This window comes from Emys orbicularis, chromosome 1 (assembly GCF_028017835.1).
Source record: "Emys orbicularis isolate rEmyOrb1 chromosome 1, rEmyOrb1.hap1, whole genome shotgun sequence".
Classification (NCBI taxonomy): Eukaryota; Metazoa; Chordata; order Testudines; family Emydidae; genus Emys; species Emys orbicularis.
Genome location: NC_088683.1, coordinates 76659544 through 76675771, shown reverse-complemented (window position 1 = coordinate 76675771; position 16228 = coordinate 76659544). Strand labels below are relative to the sequence as shown.

Below are 16228 nucleotides of genomic sequence, written 5' to 3'. Positions count from 1 at the left end.
AGGACAAGCTGCCAGAAAGTCTGAGAGCCCGGTCACACTGCCTCCCGCCACTGAGCTACCAAGTCTGGGAGCCTGAGAGGTGCTGCCCATCCCTGGAGCTAGGGAGAGGCAGAGAGACAGACAGTCCCAGTGCTCTGCTGCGTTTTGACACAAGTTTAATCAAATCTGTGCTATATTCAGCTAAACCCTTCACTCTACCGAATTGGCATTTTCTTAGTTTTACCAGAAAATTTCCCACCAGCTCTAGTTATGTAAGCATAGTTTGTCCAAACTTCTTTTGGCTGCAAAATCAGGGTACACATTTTGTGAGAACAGTCTTCTCTCCTGAGACATCCAGTCACAGCCAGAAGTGCCATCAGGAAAGTTGTATTTAATCACTTCTTGTTCTGGTCCTGGACAGATCAAAAGTGAAGAAATCACTTCTCTGAACATTTGAGAAGCTCAAAAAAGACTTGGTTCAAATAACATGGGTAAAAATATGCAGCTTCCATACTTCATCCAAATATTATCTCATCCCTAACAGTAATTTGAAAAATGTCCATATATTACATGGATTTAATTCAGCTTTCAGTCACCTCAACATTTTACCTGTACTATATTATATCTGCTGGAGAATTTCATTAGACTTCATTCATCCTTCTACTTCATCACCTTTCCATTTATTTTCAAATGTCATCCAAAAAGCTTATTTTCTCCCTTGCCAATATATCTCAATTTCTCTTAAACATGATTTGAAATCTCAGGACAGAGACGGCCCTTTTGGAGATACTGGTTTCACAAACTGTGATAGATAGGAGCCCTGCATCCACTGATGTCAATGGCAAATCTCCCATTGAATTCACTGGTGCAGGATATATAAGGGATTGAAAGAAGGAAACATATTTTTATATATTAACATTTTTGGTTACATAGGTCACTGTTTGAATGAAAGAGAAAGCGTTAAATTATTTACACAGTGTGAACAAACAGAAATAGGAAGAAGATATATATATTAATAAGCGTAGCATAGGTGATTGGTTTATTACTGGGGACACACACACTTTTGGTAAACATTTTTAATATCTCATGTTTCATATTTACCCATGCAAACCATTTCTATTTCTAGTTGCACAAGATACTTAAATTTCCCTTACAAAAACTGTCATTTGGACCTTGCTGCATTTCTAAAATATATTCTTGCAAAATTTAGCATTAAAGCCTTAAGTTAATTTTTCCAAGAGTGTATTTTAAATGCACTATATTTCTTCTTGAAACTGTAAGGAAAAATCAGTTTTGCAACTGGCTATTCCATTCCATGAAGGACAAACTGAAAAAAAAATCATTGTAGCATACTTTAGACAACTAATAAACTTAGAAATAAGTAACAGAGTAACTGATACATATATATAGTTCTAAAACTAGTCTTTGTCATGACTGTAATATTGAGTATACTTACATAAATCTTTATCTTTGAAAAGGCCGGGAGTTATCATAAAACTAAATCCCACATTTTCATATGTACTGATTCTAGGCAAAGGAAATAGCTTTCTGCTGGTAATGTTAGCTCCTATAACAGTATCATTCTGTCCATAACTTGCCAAAATATATGGTCCTTCTCCAAGGCCTAGTGAAACAAACACCGAACAAACAAAATCAAATGGAAAAATCTATTGATTACTTATATAAAAAAGCAAAACCTCAATTACTTACCACCAATGATTGGTGGCATATATTGCCATCAATTATTTTTCCACACTTGGAATTGTTCACAAAGATAAGAAAACCCAGGAACCATTAAAAGCAGTTCACTTAGAATGGGACCATGTGCCTCAATGTAATCTCGGGCTAAGACAGCATCTAAGACCAGCATGTCTACATTGCAGCTACATTCACAGTTCAAGTAAATAGATATAGTTTGCACACTAAAAATAGCAGCATAGTTGGGCGTAGCACAAGTGGCAGCTTGAGCTAGCTGGCCATGTATGTACCTGGGGATTGGATGGGTTTGTACTCAGACAGCTAGCCTGTGCTATGTGCTACCCCCAGCAACACCACTATTTTCAGCAGAGCTAGCATGTGTCTGTCTACTTGATCTTGGAAGCATGTTCCCAGCTGCAGTGTAGACATATCTTATGCAAGAGGTACAACATTCCCTCGCCCCAGTTCACTTCCTGTCCAGAATACAAACACTCTAAACAAGTGAGATGCAAGAAAGACAAGTATGGATATATTCGATAACTACCCTCACTAGTAAGTAACCCAGGTTTGTTCTTCATGAAATTTCCTCCTCTATATATCCCCACTCTTGGTGGTGAACTGAAGGTGTCATATTTACACACAGATGATGAAATATGGAATAAAATATTGAAAGAATTGTAATACCACTATTCCCCAGTGGGCATTGAATTTGATCTCTGCATCTATCCAGTAAGGCCAGAGGGAAGTAGACATGAAGTTCCAAGTTGTTGACCTACAGCTGTCAACTACAAGAACACTGATGAGGCAAACATTTGACGCTGATGTTGCTCTGGTGGAAAGGTTTTTTTATAAGGTTTCACTTCTTGCTATTGCTGTGGGTTGCACAAAATGTAATTGACGCTGTTGGGCATAACCACCACGCTCCAAACAGGAACAGACTCGAAAAGAGACCAGACAAAAAACAGAGAGATAAAAGGAAGTAAACCAGACACAGCCTGGACAGGCCTGGTGTATGACACTGAGAGAAGTCTACAAAGATGGCATCTGGTTTTGGTGCTGGCTAGCAGGCTTGGGCTGTAAGGAAAGAAATGATCTTTTGTTTTGGTTCCTCCTGTGTTCAGGGAAACAGGACTTTCTACATTTTTTGCAAACAAACAAGATTGCCTCAAAGGTACCAGACTGCATCATCAATTTCTCCTCATAACTGGAACAGTCTGCAAGACCCTGAATTTTTGGCTAGCCACTCAGGCCAAAAAGTAGTAACAGGTCACAGCATCACTCACTCAAACTTGGCCTGCCTGTGCACCTCCCTCCATCAGAAGGGAAGGGCAGCCAGGCCAAACCTGAGCTGTTCTGAGATTGTGTGCATCAGTTTGCAGGAGCAAGGAGCCAGGCCTATCCCCATGGGTAGGGCCCTACCAAATTCACGGTCCATTTTTGTAAATTTCACGGTAATAGCATTTTTTAAATCTTGAATTTCATGGTGTTGTAACAACCATGAATATGTATTTTAAAATGGCAAAATATAAACATGTAAAGCCCTTAAGACTCAGTGTTTCTCAAACTGGGGGTCCTGACCCAAAAAGGGGGTCACAAGGCTATTGTAGGAGGGTCATGGTATTGCAAGCCTTACTTCTGCACTGCCTTCGGAGCTGGGTGGCCAGAGAGCAGTGGCTGATAGCCAGGTGCCCAGCTCTGAAAGAAGTGCTGCTGGCAGCAACACAAAAGAAAGGGTGGCAATATTATGACCCTCCTACAATAGCCTTGTGATCCCCTTTTGGGTTGGGACCCCCAGTTTGAGAAAAGCTGTGTATTTTGTATACTTTTACCTTATAGTATAGGGTAAAAGTACACAAAAGACCAGATATCACGATCTGTGATGCATTTTTCACAGCTGTGAATTTAGTAGGGCCCTACCCATGGGATAGGAGCAGCTGCTGCCAGGTGAGTGTTCTTGTTTTATATGTTATTTTTCATTTTATTTTTTGTGTTATTTCATGTTTGTGAAGAACACAAGGACTCTAGCTATAATCTAGTGCGATGGATCTGCTAAGGAGGCACTACAACTCCCACTAACCCCCTTCCCTACTGCATATCCCTTTCCCCTGGTCAGGTAAGAAGAAGGTTCTGACACAGGCGATGGATGGGCTCTGTGTGGGGAGTGGCAGTCGCATGTCAAACCAGAGAAGCTGCCAGAGGGATGGACCCCAGCTGGGTCCTGCTGCCAAAACAGGCGTGAGCTGCCCACTCCCCTCAGTGAGTCACTGTGCGTTTACTTTTGTTTTCTTGTAACCAATTCTGACTTTTATGTCTCATTACCTCTAAACACTTAAAATCTATCTTTGTGTAGTTAATAAACTTGTTTTATTATTTTACCTAGACCAGTGTGTTTGGGAAACTCCATTGGAGATAACAGGATTTGTGCATATCATTTTCTAGTAATAAAATGACGGACTTCATATGAGCTTGTGTTGTCCAAGAGAGGGCTGGGCAGTAAAAGACGCACATTTCGGTGGGGAAATCCGGGACTGGGAATTTTCTGGTGTTGCTCTGCAGAGTGGCTGGCTATAGCACTCATACAGTATAACTGGGAGTAATTTACATGCTGGAGGCTGTGTGTGAGCAGACCAAGAGTGGTTGCTCTCGCAGTGAAGCAGTGTAAAAGGCATCCCCGGTTGGAGAGTTGAGGTGACGCAGCTGTTCAACAGTCCAGATGGTATTCTGGGTAATGACACACCATTATGCAATGATACCACTGGATCTAGCCAAGATTTCAATGTTTGTGTAATGTCTTGATTCCAGGATCCAAGAAGCATGCCATGCAGTTCTAAGAAATGAAGTCATGAAGGTGAAGTTTGTTATGAATATTTCTGTCATTTTAAGGAGCCATTCTTGAAAGTACCAAGACTATGATATTTTCACAGAAAATATCTGTTATCCTATTAATATTAATATGAAGTAAACTGATAAGCCCCAATCTTGCATTTTACAATGCACTAACAGAGCCCCACTGATGTTAACATGGCTCTGCATGGGTGCAGCAGTCCACCTACGCATTGCAACTTGCAGGATCAGGGCTATTAGATTTTTAAACCAGAAGGGAACAATATTATCATCCAGCATAACGTAGATCACAGAATATCACCCAGCAGAAACACCAGCAATAAAATAAACAGGACATAAACCAAGCTAACATAGTGCAAGCAGGTGATTTAGTAGAACCTCTCAATGAGTCAGAGCAATTCCTGTCTGGATGCACCCATGTACAAAAACTTTTATAACGAGGAAATAATTACTAAGAGTGCGAACTATTCAGAAAGCTTATAACAAGCTCAGATCTCCAGTTTTGCTATAATTCACACTGAATCAATTATCTTTTTAGATTCATTTTAATACAGTAACATTAGAGATGCAATATATAGTGATACTATTCATTTTGTAAGAAACACAATTATAATTTCACTGTCTACAAAGGCAGTTCACTGAGGTGAAGGTTAAAATGGTAATAAGTATATATAACAACATCAAACACACAGCTTGTACACTAATGTGTCAGTAGTTTGAATCCCTTGAATAGTATGCAAAAACAATAAGGAGTCCTTGTGGCACCTTAGAGACTAACTAATATGCTTGTCAAAAAAGCTTTCATGGCTTTCATAGGAGAGAAATCCCATGAAATAGATGGGACATATAGAGAAAAAATATTGTTAGATATCTTTCGTAATGGAGTAAGGTGTAGAGGAGGGGAAGATTTTTAGGTTCATCTATAAATCTGGTGTGAGCCCTTGCAAATATTATATAGGCCAAAGCTACTTTGAACTCAGCAGCCTGACCCACACTTTTCTGATTAAAAGACCATGGCAAGTACACAAGACAAAGGCGCATGCACACACATATACAGATGCTTGTTTTCAGTGAAATGTTACAGTCTGCCTCTAGTCCAGGCTGGTGAGACAGGGAAAAAGCCTGCCTCGGAATAAGGGATCAGATTACAAGAGAGCAGTACAATTTAGGGGACCAGATGTCCCGATTTTATAGGGACAGTCCCGATTTTTGGAGCTTTTTCTTACATAGGCACCTATTACCAGCATCCTGATTTTTCACACTTGCTATCTGGTCACCCTAGTACAATTACATCATGATATTAGCATGGAAGGGCAAATATTGAAAAGGACATGCAATAGTTCTGGCTAACATATGTCACTGCTGCCTTCTAATGGTTGAGAATGTCTAATGTACTCAAGAGTTTGTTACTATGCAATCCAACTGCAGGGCCTAGAGGCCCAGAAAGGAGACAACCTCTAGGACCACTACAGTTAACAGAGATTTTTCTTTGCTATGGTGGAGGGCTGTGTTTTTACAGCAGGATGTCTCAAGTTACATCCCAGATGACAGACACAAGTGGTTTAGCTAATCACTGTGAGGCCTGTATCCATGTAACCATTGTCTCAGTACCCTTGGAAGTCCCGCAGGTGTCAGTTTGCTAACTAGCTGAGCTGCTGGTGCATAGTTCAAGACATCTTACACGTTCATAGAACAGAACTATTGAAAAACCATTAACTTCCACTAACCAGAGAAATATCAAGCCATCCTGACTTGGGAAGGATTTGGCCTCCTACATACATATAAATCTTGGCTATACTAGAGAAAGCAAGGTTTGAAAAACATTTTTAAAATTTGTTTTCAAAAATCATGCCCAAGCCCTGGCCATAACAGCAGCTAAATCCTGCACAAAACTAATTGAGAGGGTAACCATATTTAAACTATTGTTTCAAAATATGGTTCCTTCTAGCATACAGAGGGTCATATGGTATGGCAAGAAACAGTGTGGATTATAATGATAAAAATGCTCATAAAGCTATTTTGAGAGATGAGGATGCATCCAATAGAGAAATATTTTTCTTTACATAAATACTACGTACCTTGGTTGTAATATTCACAATTATAAGCTGAAAGAGAACAAAATAGATACATCATTAAACGCCATCAACAAAATTCATATCTGTTAATAACCCTGAGTCACCGTAAATCAAGGTCACAGCATGGTAATTCACTTTGATCTAAGAAAGTTTTGTTTTCCTTAATGTGTTTCAATTAGTGGATCTATTTCCATAGGATATCATTAATAGACACACATCTGTATTCAATTGGAAGTGTCAGCACTGCTGTTTTAAAGCACCAAATACCCATTACTGAATCATCCATTGAAGAACACTTTTTTCATAGTGAAGTTAGATGTAAAATATGTCAAATCTGATGGCAAACTCACAATGAGAGTTTGAAAGTAGCATACTCTAATATGGAGGCTACTTTAAGGACAAAGGTATACATAAGAACAGCCATACTGGGTCAGACCAAAGGTCCATTTAGCCCAGTATCCTGTCTTCCGACAGTGGCCAATACCAGGTGTCCCAGAGGGAATGAATAGAACAGGTAATCATCAAGTGATCCATCCACTGTCACCAGGGCTGGATTAACGCAGGGGCTTTAGGGGCTACAGCCCAGGGCCTTGGGCTAAGGGGGGCCCCGCAAAAATAAATCCATAATTATATACAATTCAGTGATCACCAACCAGTCGATCAAGATCACTGGTTGATCCTGGAGCCTCTGCGAAGTCGATCGCAATCTCCGGGCCACTACAAGTCCAGCGGCGCACCAGGGCTCAGGCAGGCTGTCTGCATGTCGTGGCCCCACGCCACTCTCAGAAGCAGCCGGCTGCTAGCACGTCTCTCATGTGTCTCCGCACGCTGCCCCCGCCCCCAGCACTGTTCCCGCAGCTCCCTTTGGCTGGTTCCCAGCCAATGGGAGCTGTGGGGGCAGCACTTACGGGTGGGGACAGCGCGCGGAGACACGTGAGAGACGTGCCAGCAGCCAGACGCTTCTGGGAGTGGCGTGGGGCCGCAGCATGCAGGCAGGCAACCTGCCTGAGCCCTGCACATTCAGCCAGGAGCCGCCTGTGGTAAGCGCCTCCTGGCCAGAGCCTGCACCTCGCATCCCCTCCTGCACCCCAACCCCCCGCCCCAGGTCAGAATCCCCTCCTGCACCCAAACTCCCTCCCAGACTCCACACCTCCTCCTGCACCGCAACCCCCTGCCCCAGGTCAGAATCCCCTCCTGCACCAAACTCCCTCCCAGAGCTCACACCCCTCACTCTCTCCTGCACCCCAACACTCTGCCCCAGCCTGGCACCCCCTCCTGCACCCAAACTCCCTCCCAGAAAGAAACCAATGTAACAGCTGTTCTAAGGTAAGAAATAGGCTATTTTGAATTAACTTAACTATAGTCTACAGTTTTAAAACTGAAATGTAACCACAAAATGGCTTTATGTTAATTAAAAGGCAAGTTTAGTATAGTGTTAATAGCCTCGATGCCATAATTGTGATCATTTTGTTTTAAATTAGAAAAAAGACTTGTATATGGGGGCCTCACAAAATCTAATAGCCCCAGGCCCACAGCAAAGTTTATCCGGCCCTGCCTGTCACCTATTCCCAGTACCTGGCAAACAGAGGCTAGGAACACATCCCTGCCCATCCTGGCTAATAGCCATTGATGGACCTATACAAAAATATTGTGATCATAGCCCGTTTCCTTATAGAGGGCTGTAAATCCAGTTCTAAATGACTAACTTGTTAATGCATGGACTGCATGAAAAAGTTAGAGCAGAAGTACATATATATTATAGCTTCTCCTATCCCACTTCAGATCATTTGTATTGTCAATGAGAACTTTAATCTTTTCTTTTTCCTTATGTGTCAACAGAAATCAATCACTAAAAGGTCAGATAATCTGGTGTTTCTTTATTGTGGTTTCTGGGGACATGATCAATCATGTACTTACGACAGACAGAGGGAGATCTCCAATGAATTGCTGCACCCTGCTGGCAGCATTTGTAAGCATAAGCTGCAATGCTTGTACACAAACACTCACAGTCCCCACCAAGATTACAATTACATGTGTCTGTATGGCAATTTTTGACAAATGAAGTCACATCAATCTGAAAAGTGAAGGGGAAAAAAAGCAATTGAACGTGTGGGCCCCACCTTGCCATCACTTTGCACCAAAACTCCCACCAATTTCAAATTGAATTCTGTGTTTAGAACGACAGCAGAATTCAACCCTCAAAGTCTGTCATAGAAATCTGAACATTTTCTAATGCCTGGGTAAATTACTTTATCTTTTAACATAGGTATAACTAGAGTTGTCCACACAGGCTAGCACTGACTGATCTTGCAGTAGCATCCCCCCACCCCCTGTGCACAATCACGCACACACAGTAACGTCATTGTCTTCATAGGGAGGTCTGCCATTGCACACGGTGTGCTTCCCAACAATAGCAGTACTGTACAGCTGCAGGCCCCCAATAGTGTGTTCAAGTCTTGATGAAGAACACTGAACAACTTTCAAGTTGCCCAAACAACGTTGCTTGTCTAGAAAACTAAAAGTGTATATCATAAAGTTCATGTGGTACGCCTGCCAACACTCTTGCTATTTAGTGATTATGAACATTTGCAATGGCTACAACATTTAGCCAAAGTTCGTGATTTTCTATTCTTATAAGGCAAATACTGCCATCTAGTGTAACATCTGTAGTTTTATATTAACAACATGAAAGGAAGAGCTTGATGAGCAATTTTACAAGTCGATTTAATTTACTTTAAAAAAAAATCAGTGTAGTTCTCTGGCAAGAAATAGAATGTCTGAGAAAAAGTGACTGCATTTCTGGAGCTGTTGTCATTGAAACAAAAATAAAATATTTCTGTGTTTTCAAGATTTTCTCTCTCATTTGTCTTATATCTCCCCAGATTTACATTAGCCCACACATCCATTTGCTTCCCCATGCCGTTCAGAACTCTAAAACTTAAAAAGAAAGAAACTACTGCATTATTTTTGCAACTTGAATTATAAAATAACCCTTTGTCAGGCTGAGGCAACCTTAAATGATCATAAAAATTCTTACTGCAATTCTAAAAGCTGGAAATATTAAACAGTGAGGAGCTTAGTTTAGTAGTTTTAAATCAATCATTGGTAACGCATTTTAGGTCTACAGAAATTGTATCACAATCAATAACTCAGAATGGCTGCTTTACCGAAAACTATGAAGACACCATGAGCCAAATTTTCAAACAATGAGGTCTAAGTGGTATATACACCTGGAATGTACTTGCACCTGCAAAATGTGTTGCACACCAAAGGTATGTGTACATATGCAAATACGCAATTGGATATGCAACTTCATGTTTTGCACGTGAGGTGAATTCTCGTGAACATAATTTTGCCAATGCAATTTAAGTGCCATTGTTTGGAAAATGATCCCAAACACTGGTAAAATAGAGAAAAGTGAGTGCACAACAAAAAACAGAATTCTTAAGTTTTTGTTTGTTTTTAGAGAAAAAAGTTTACCTTCTGAGGATTCCATTTCTATTTCTATTTTATATTTTGAGAATATATTCATCACAGGCTGATGCTCAAAAAATTCCTAAAATATTGGCTAATGTCAATATGAGTAAATCTACTCACTCCATAGTTTAACTACGTACAACACTGTAACTGCTCCATCAGGCAAATTTCTGACCAAATTGGTAGTCCTTACACCATGCCCTGAAAGTTAAGAGATTCAGTTTCTGATAGGCCATCTGGAGATACCATTCGTTATGTCTAGAAGTCATAAAGAACAACTGTGGCAAGCACCAATGCCTACACTGCAATTAAGGGGGGTAATTGCAGCATGTGTACATAGGTGCTGGAACTAGGGGCACACCCCCTTGGCTTGAAGTGGTTTCCATCATTTACAGGATTTACAGTTTGGTTCAATGGATCTCAGTACCCCCACTAGACAAATTGTTCCAGCATACCTGCATGTGTAGACATACTCGAGCTAGCTTTAATCTATCTAGTTTGGCTAGCAATAGCAGTAAACTGCAGCAGCACGAACTAGCTGTAAAAAGGCCCTTTTGGTAACTGAAGGCACCTGAATAGACAAACATGCAGATTACAAACTATTTGATAAAGGCTCAGCAAACACCCTTATTAATGGGATCAGAGACTTCCCTTGTCACACTTTCCTCAAGCTATCTGCATCATCTCCACCTTGTCTGGATTGAGCCTTAGACAAGTTGCTGTAATCCAAGCCCCTATTAGCCGGGTACCAGCAAAGCCAAGACACCACACATTTGATAAAAAGGTTAGTTGCCAGTCAATTACTTTATCATGGCTCTGACATCCAAATCTTCTCACTCTCTCCCCCAGCATCCTCATATACAGATTGAGCAGGACAAATGACAGAAGACAGCCACCTGAGATGAAAGCTATACATGTGTCTCCAACTGCTCATATCATGTGCATTTAACACTTGTGGTTATCAAATTTTCAGAATCCCTTGATGCATGTGAGTAGTCTTAAACTTAGTTAACAACATAGAAATTTGTAGGTACGTATCATGTACAAATACACTAATACAGTAGAAACTTGATTTTCCAAACTGGTAACCCAAAACTTTCCGTTATCTGAAAGAGGGTCATGTCCATGACATCTAATAATACTGAAAATCCCACCAACTGTCCTATAGCTTTATGATCCAGACTTTGGCTCCAATCTTGCAAGGAGCTCTGTACAAGCACAGGAGTTCACCCACACAGAAATCTTTGCAGCACTGGGGGCTGAGTCAATGGCTTCCAGTTGTACTGTAACAAGGAATTAATTACTGACTCTTGAATATTTTGCTACCAGAGATTCAGAATCAATATGTTCATCTTTGAATAGTTAATAAAGTATAAACTTACCACATTTCGACAAGGGGCAAAAACATCACTGTACAAAATTGAGCATTCCCTTTTGGCATAGGGGAACTTGCTCTGATGCACCTCACATGGCTTTATGGTTTCATTTGGGCTTTTACACTTAAAAAAAAAAAAAACACAAAATGAGTTTAAACTATTTATATGAACTATGTTTTTGTTCTTGTTTTTTGTTTTACAAGAGACTTACTTTTGGGATATAGCAAAACTCCCATTGCCAGGGAACAGAGAAAGCAGTGTTAAACAGCAAATATGTTTGCCCCCCTCCTTTCCTGTGTTTTATAATTGAAAACATTTGCATGAAAAATAACCTTTGCTTTTTGTTTTTAAGAACTCAGATGTTCCTGCTTCATGCTCCATACATGAAGACATTTTTTTTTATTTGTGACACAGTGTAATCGTTTCCAGAGCAACCAATTGTAACATCACAAACAGAACATCATGGGGCAAATCCATCCCTGGTGTTTTGCCATTGACTTTAAAAGGCATCACACTAGGGATGATTTAGCCCTATATATCCAAATGAAGAAGCAGCAGTAGGAACAGATTAACTCATAAAAAACAAAGAGCCAAAGATCATCATGATAACTCAAAAATGACGGAGATACTCAACTCCCTTTTTGAATCTCCTCCTTCAAAATGAAAAACAAATGGGCAGGAAAGTTTAACAAAAGGACACTCAAGTTGCTGAATGCAGGTTCATCCAACGTGTGTAACCAGGGTGGGAAAGAAAAATCTGGGAAGCAGCAATGGTGACAGAGACCTAGTGCTGATCACAGACAGGAAATTAGACATGACTTTGCAACAGTATGCAGCACCAAAAATAGCCAGAGCAAGCTGGGCTGTGTAAGCAAAGGCACCACGTCATGGAGCAGAACGTTATGATCTCTTTTCTGATGATCTGATGCAGCTGCACAGAGAATATCATGTTCAGTTATGGCCACCACATTACCAGAAAGATATTGACAAAGTGAAAGAATAATGAGGGAGACTAGAGTGGTTTCCTTGTGAGGAAAGATTAAAGAGAGTAAAATATGTACTGGCTGGCTAAGTAGAGACATGATATCAGTCTATAACAGGGGTCGGCAACCTATGGCACGCGTGCCAAAGACAGCACGCGAGCCAATTTTTAATGGCACACTGCTGCCTGCCGGAGCAGCGTGCCATTAAAATTCCTGCCCGGCCCGGCCCGCTCTTCTCCCTCCCCCCCACCCACGGGGGCAGGGGGCAGAAGCATAGGCGTGCGCACAGTGGGTGCCCAGGCACACCCTGATGCAGGGGTGGGCAAATGGCCCCACTCTTCCGGCGCGGCAAGCCGTGGGGTCCGCGCTCCCGGGCCGGAGCACCCGGCCGAGTGCAGCAAGCCACCGGCCCCGCCCTCGCCTTCCCCCCTCCCCTGGAGCCATGCCACCGCACGCGCAGCGCTCTGAGGGGCGGGGCAGCGTGTCTGGCTCTGCGCGGAGCAGAACATGCTGCTAGGAACCTCATGGTAAGGGGTCCGGGGGGGTTGGATAAGGGGTGGGGGCAGGCAGGGGACAGGGAGCAGGGTGGGTTGGATAGGGGTGGGATCCCGGGCGGGATGGTTAGGGGCGGGGGGTCTCTGGAGGGGGCAGTCAGGGAACGGGGGGGGTTGGATGGGGCATGGGAGTCCCGGGGTCTGTCAGGGGCGGGGGGTGGTTAGGGGTCAGAGCAGTCAGGGGACAGGGTGGGTTGGATAGGGGGTGGGATCCCAGGCGGGCTGGTTAGGGGCGGGGGGTCTTTGGAGGGGCCAGTCAGTGAGCAGGGGGGGTTGGATGGGGCATGGGAGTCCCGGGGTCTGCAGAGAAGAAGCAGGGGGCAGGGCCTTGGGGAAGGGGGGGTGGAATAGGGGCACACACACCCCAACCCCCTGCCCTGACCCCCCCACACACACCCCAGTTCTCTGCCCTGAGCCCTGACCCCCCCCCCACATACACCCAGCCTTCTGCCCTGACCCCCCCCCACACACACACACACCCAGTCCTCTGCCCTGAGCCCCGCAGCCCCGCACACACCCCAGGCCTGTGCCCTGTGCCCCGCACTCACCCCAGACCCCTGTCCTGAGCCCTGTACCCCTCTCATACACACCCAGCCTCTGCTGGACTCCACCCCCCCCCCACGACCCCAGCCCTGACTCTGGCACCCCCACAATACCCAGCCCCCCCTTCCCTGACACCTGCACCCCCCTCACATGCCCCCAACCCTCTGCCCTGACTCTTGCACCCCCCACATACCCTGCCCCCCCACCCTATGCACCCCCCCACATCCCCACCCCCACCCTGAGCACCAAATGGAAGCTCCCACACACACACACACACCACATTCCCACCTGCACCCCTCGTACCAAATGGGAGCTGCCCAGGTAAGTGCCCCACACCCAAACCTCCTGCCCCAACCCTGAGCCCCCTCCCTCATTCTAGCTCCTGACCCTTCACCCCCAGCCCTGTGCTCAGTGCACTCCCAACCTCAGCTCAGAGCAGAGAGAGGAAGAGAGTGGGCCAGAACCAGGGAGAAGGTAGGGCCAGAACCAGGGCCAGAACCAGGGCAGGGCCGGGACCCCAGACCGGCAGCGGGCTGAGTGGGTCCAGCAGCTGGGATCCCGGCTGGCAGGAGCCGGCGGATGGAACCCCTGAGCGGCAGTGGGCTGAGCTGCTCAGCCCACTGCCGATCTGGGGTCCCGGCCACGCACAGCCTGCTGCTGGTCTGGGGTTCTGGCTGCCGGACCCTTGCCAGCCGGGGTCCCGGCCGCAGGCCCCACTCAGCCCGCTGCCAGCCTAGGTGAACAGAACCCCAGACCAGCAGCGGGCTGAGCGGGCCAGCAGCGCAAGATCAACATTTTAATTTAATTTTAAATTAAGCTTCTTAAACATTTTGAAAACCTTGTTTATTTTACAATACAACACTAGTTTAGTTATATAATATATAGACTTATAGAGAGAGACCTTCTAAAAAACGTTAAAATGTATTACCGGCACGCGAAACCTTAAATTAAAGTGAATAAATGAAGACTCGGAACACCACTTCTGAAAGGTTGCCGACCCCTGGTCTATAATGTTTGGGGGCATTAACACAAAGGAGGGAAAGAAATTATTTTGGTGACACACAGGTTTATAACAAAGTAGTAACTGAAGAAAATTAAGAAAGGGAAAATTTGGGAAAATTTCCCTTTGGGGAGATATATTAGGCTGTGAAATAACGATGGAAGTTCCATCACTTGAGAATTTTAAAACTAGCCTGGACAAAATACTAGAAAATTACTCTCAGGAACAATTCTGCTTTAGCAGGGAGATGACCTTTTAATAAGGTTTTCCTAACTATACCAGGCAATGCCAGTAGGGTGACCAGATGAGGGGAAGAAAATATCGGGACACAAAGGGGGGGGGGGGGTGCCCGCTGGCAGAGAGAGAGGGAAAAAAAAGCCGAGTCCTGCTGGATGAGCCGGATAACGAGACACCGAAATATCGGGACATCTAGTCACCCTAAATGCCAGTTATGTATTAAATTTCAGACAACCAGATAGACTTGTAGAGAACCGGTGCTGCCGGATAACGAGACACCGAAATATCGGGACATCTAGTCACCCTAAATGCCAGTTATGTATTAAATTTCAGACAACCAGATAGACTTGTAGAGAACCGGTGACTGATGCTTCCTGTACCCCAGCCCCTTTTACTAGCAACCATCATTTGATCTCATCTTCTCTGCTAGATTAATCTTTGTTTATAAACCACATTTTTAAAATCACTGAGTGAACCTGAATCTGATTTCATAGGCCATTCTGGGCACAGCACCCAGAGAGTCAAGATGTCTAGCCCAACACTGTGGAAATAGTCTGTCCTGCTATCATTTGCATGCAGGCAAATTCTAAGATTTGCAGATGACAGTTCTGACAGTCAGAACATGCTTGCTTCAACAGAGGCCTCTAACATGGGAGACGAAATAACAAGAGATTTCTTAAAGTTGGACCCAGTCCAAAATACCAGATTCCCAAACTTTGGGGAAGTTCAGATCTAGATGTGAAATTTGCAGATTCTAGTTTTTCCTATATATTAATATTAAAATTGGTATCACTATAGCATGCACCAGGACTCTGTTGTAAAACAATTATTTTGTTTCCTAAAAACCATCCCCAAAATTATTTGGTTTGGTTTTTCATTTAAACTCAACATCATCTACTTACTGAGATACAGGGGTATCTTTATACCACATATAAAGTTTATAGACAAAGATTCTTCTGTAAGTATCCAAATGTCCCTCCCATGCATTGATTTGACTGGCAATTTGGAAAATGCACTCTAAATGTTTACATGTTCTTTTATACAGTAATTAACTTTTCATACTGTTTATTTCTAAGTTGGTGAACAGATATGTTACTTACCTGTCCTATTGCCCAGCTCTCTCCAAAAACCTGAGCATTTCTCACTTCCATGTTGTTTGATGTAGTCAGATCATTTGAAGTATATTTATCAAAATTTCCACACAAACCTGCTAATTTACCCTAAAACATAAATTGAAATTTTTTAAACATCTTTTGATTGGTTTGTAATTACAGTTTGATTACTGACAGTGGTCAAACATTTTTGGTTTTACTTTTTAAATAGTTTTAAGGGAGAAGAAACTAAATTAATGTTGCCTTAATATCAAGTTTACAGGGTGATTATAACCCTGACTCACACTTTGACGATATTTGAAGTGCCACTATATTTAGACCTCCGAACTAAAGGTTTTAAAAGCAGAAAA

General features: G+C 43.1%; 1 protein-coding gene across 1 annotated transcript in view; it reads right to left on the bottom strand.

The window, feature by feature from the left end:
* OTOGL (otogelin like) overlaps positions 1–16228 on the bottom strand; it is a 144567-nt gene that overhangs the window by 56248 nt on the left and 72091 nt on the right. The window contains exons 28-32 of the mRNA XM_065403324.1: positions 15867–15986; positions 11456–11572; positions 8514–8670; positions 6600–6626; positions 1436–1603 (exon numbers count right to left, since the gene is read on the bottom strand). Coding sequence (XP_065259396.1) covers positions 1436–1603; positions 6600–6626; positions 8514–8670; positions 11456–11572; positions 15867–15986 — 589 coding nt within the window. The remainder of the gene's footprint in view (positions 1–1435; positions 1604–6599; positions 6627–8513; positions 8671–11455; positions 11573–15866; positions 15987–16228) is intronic.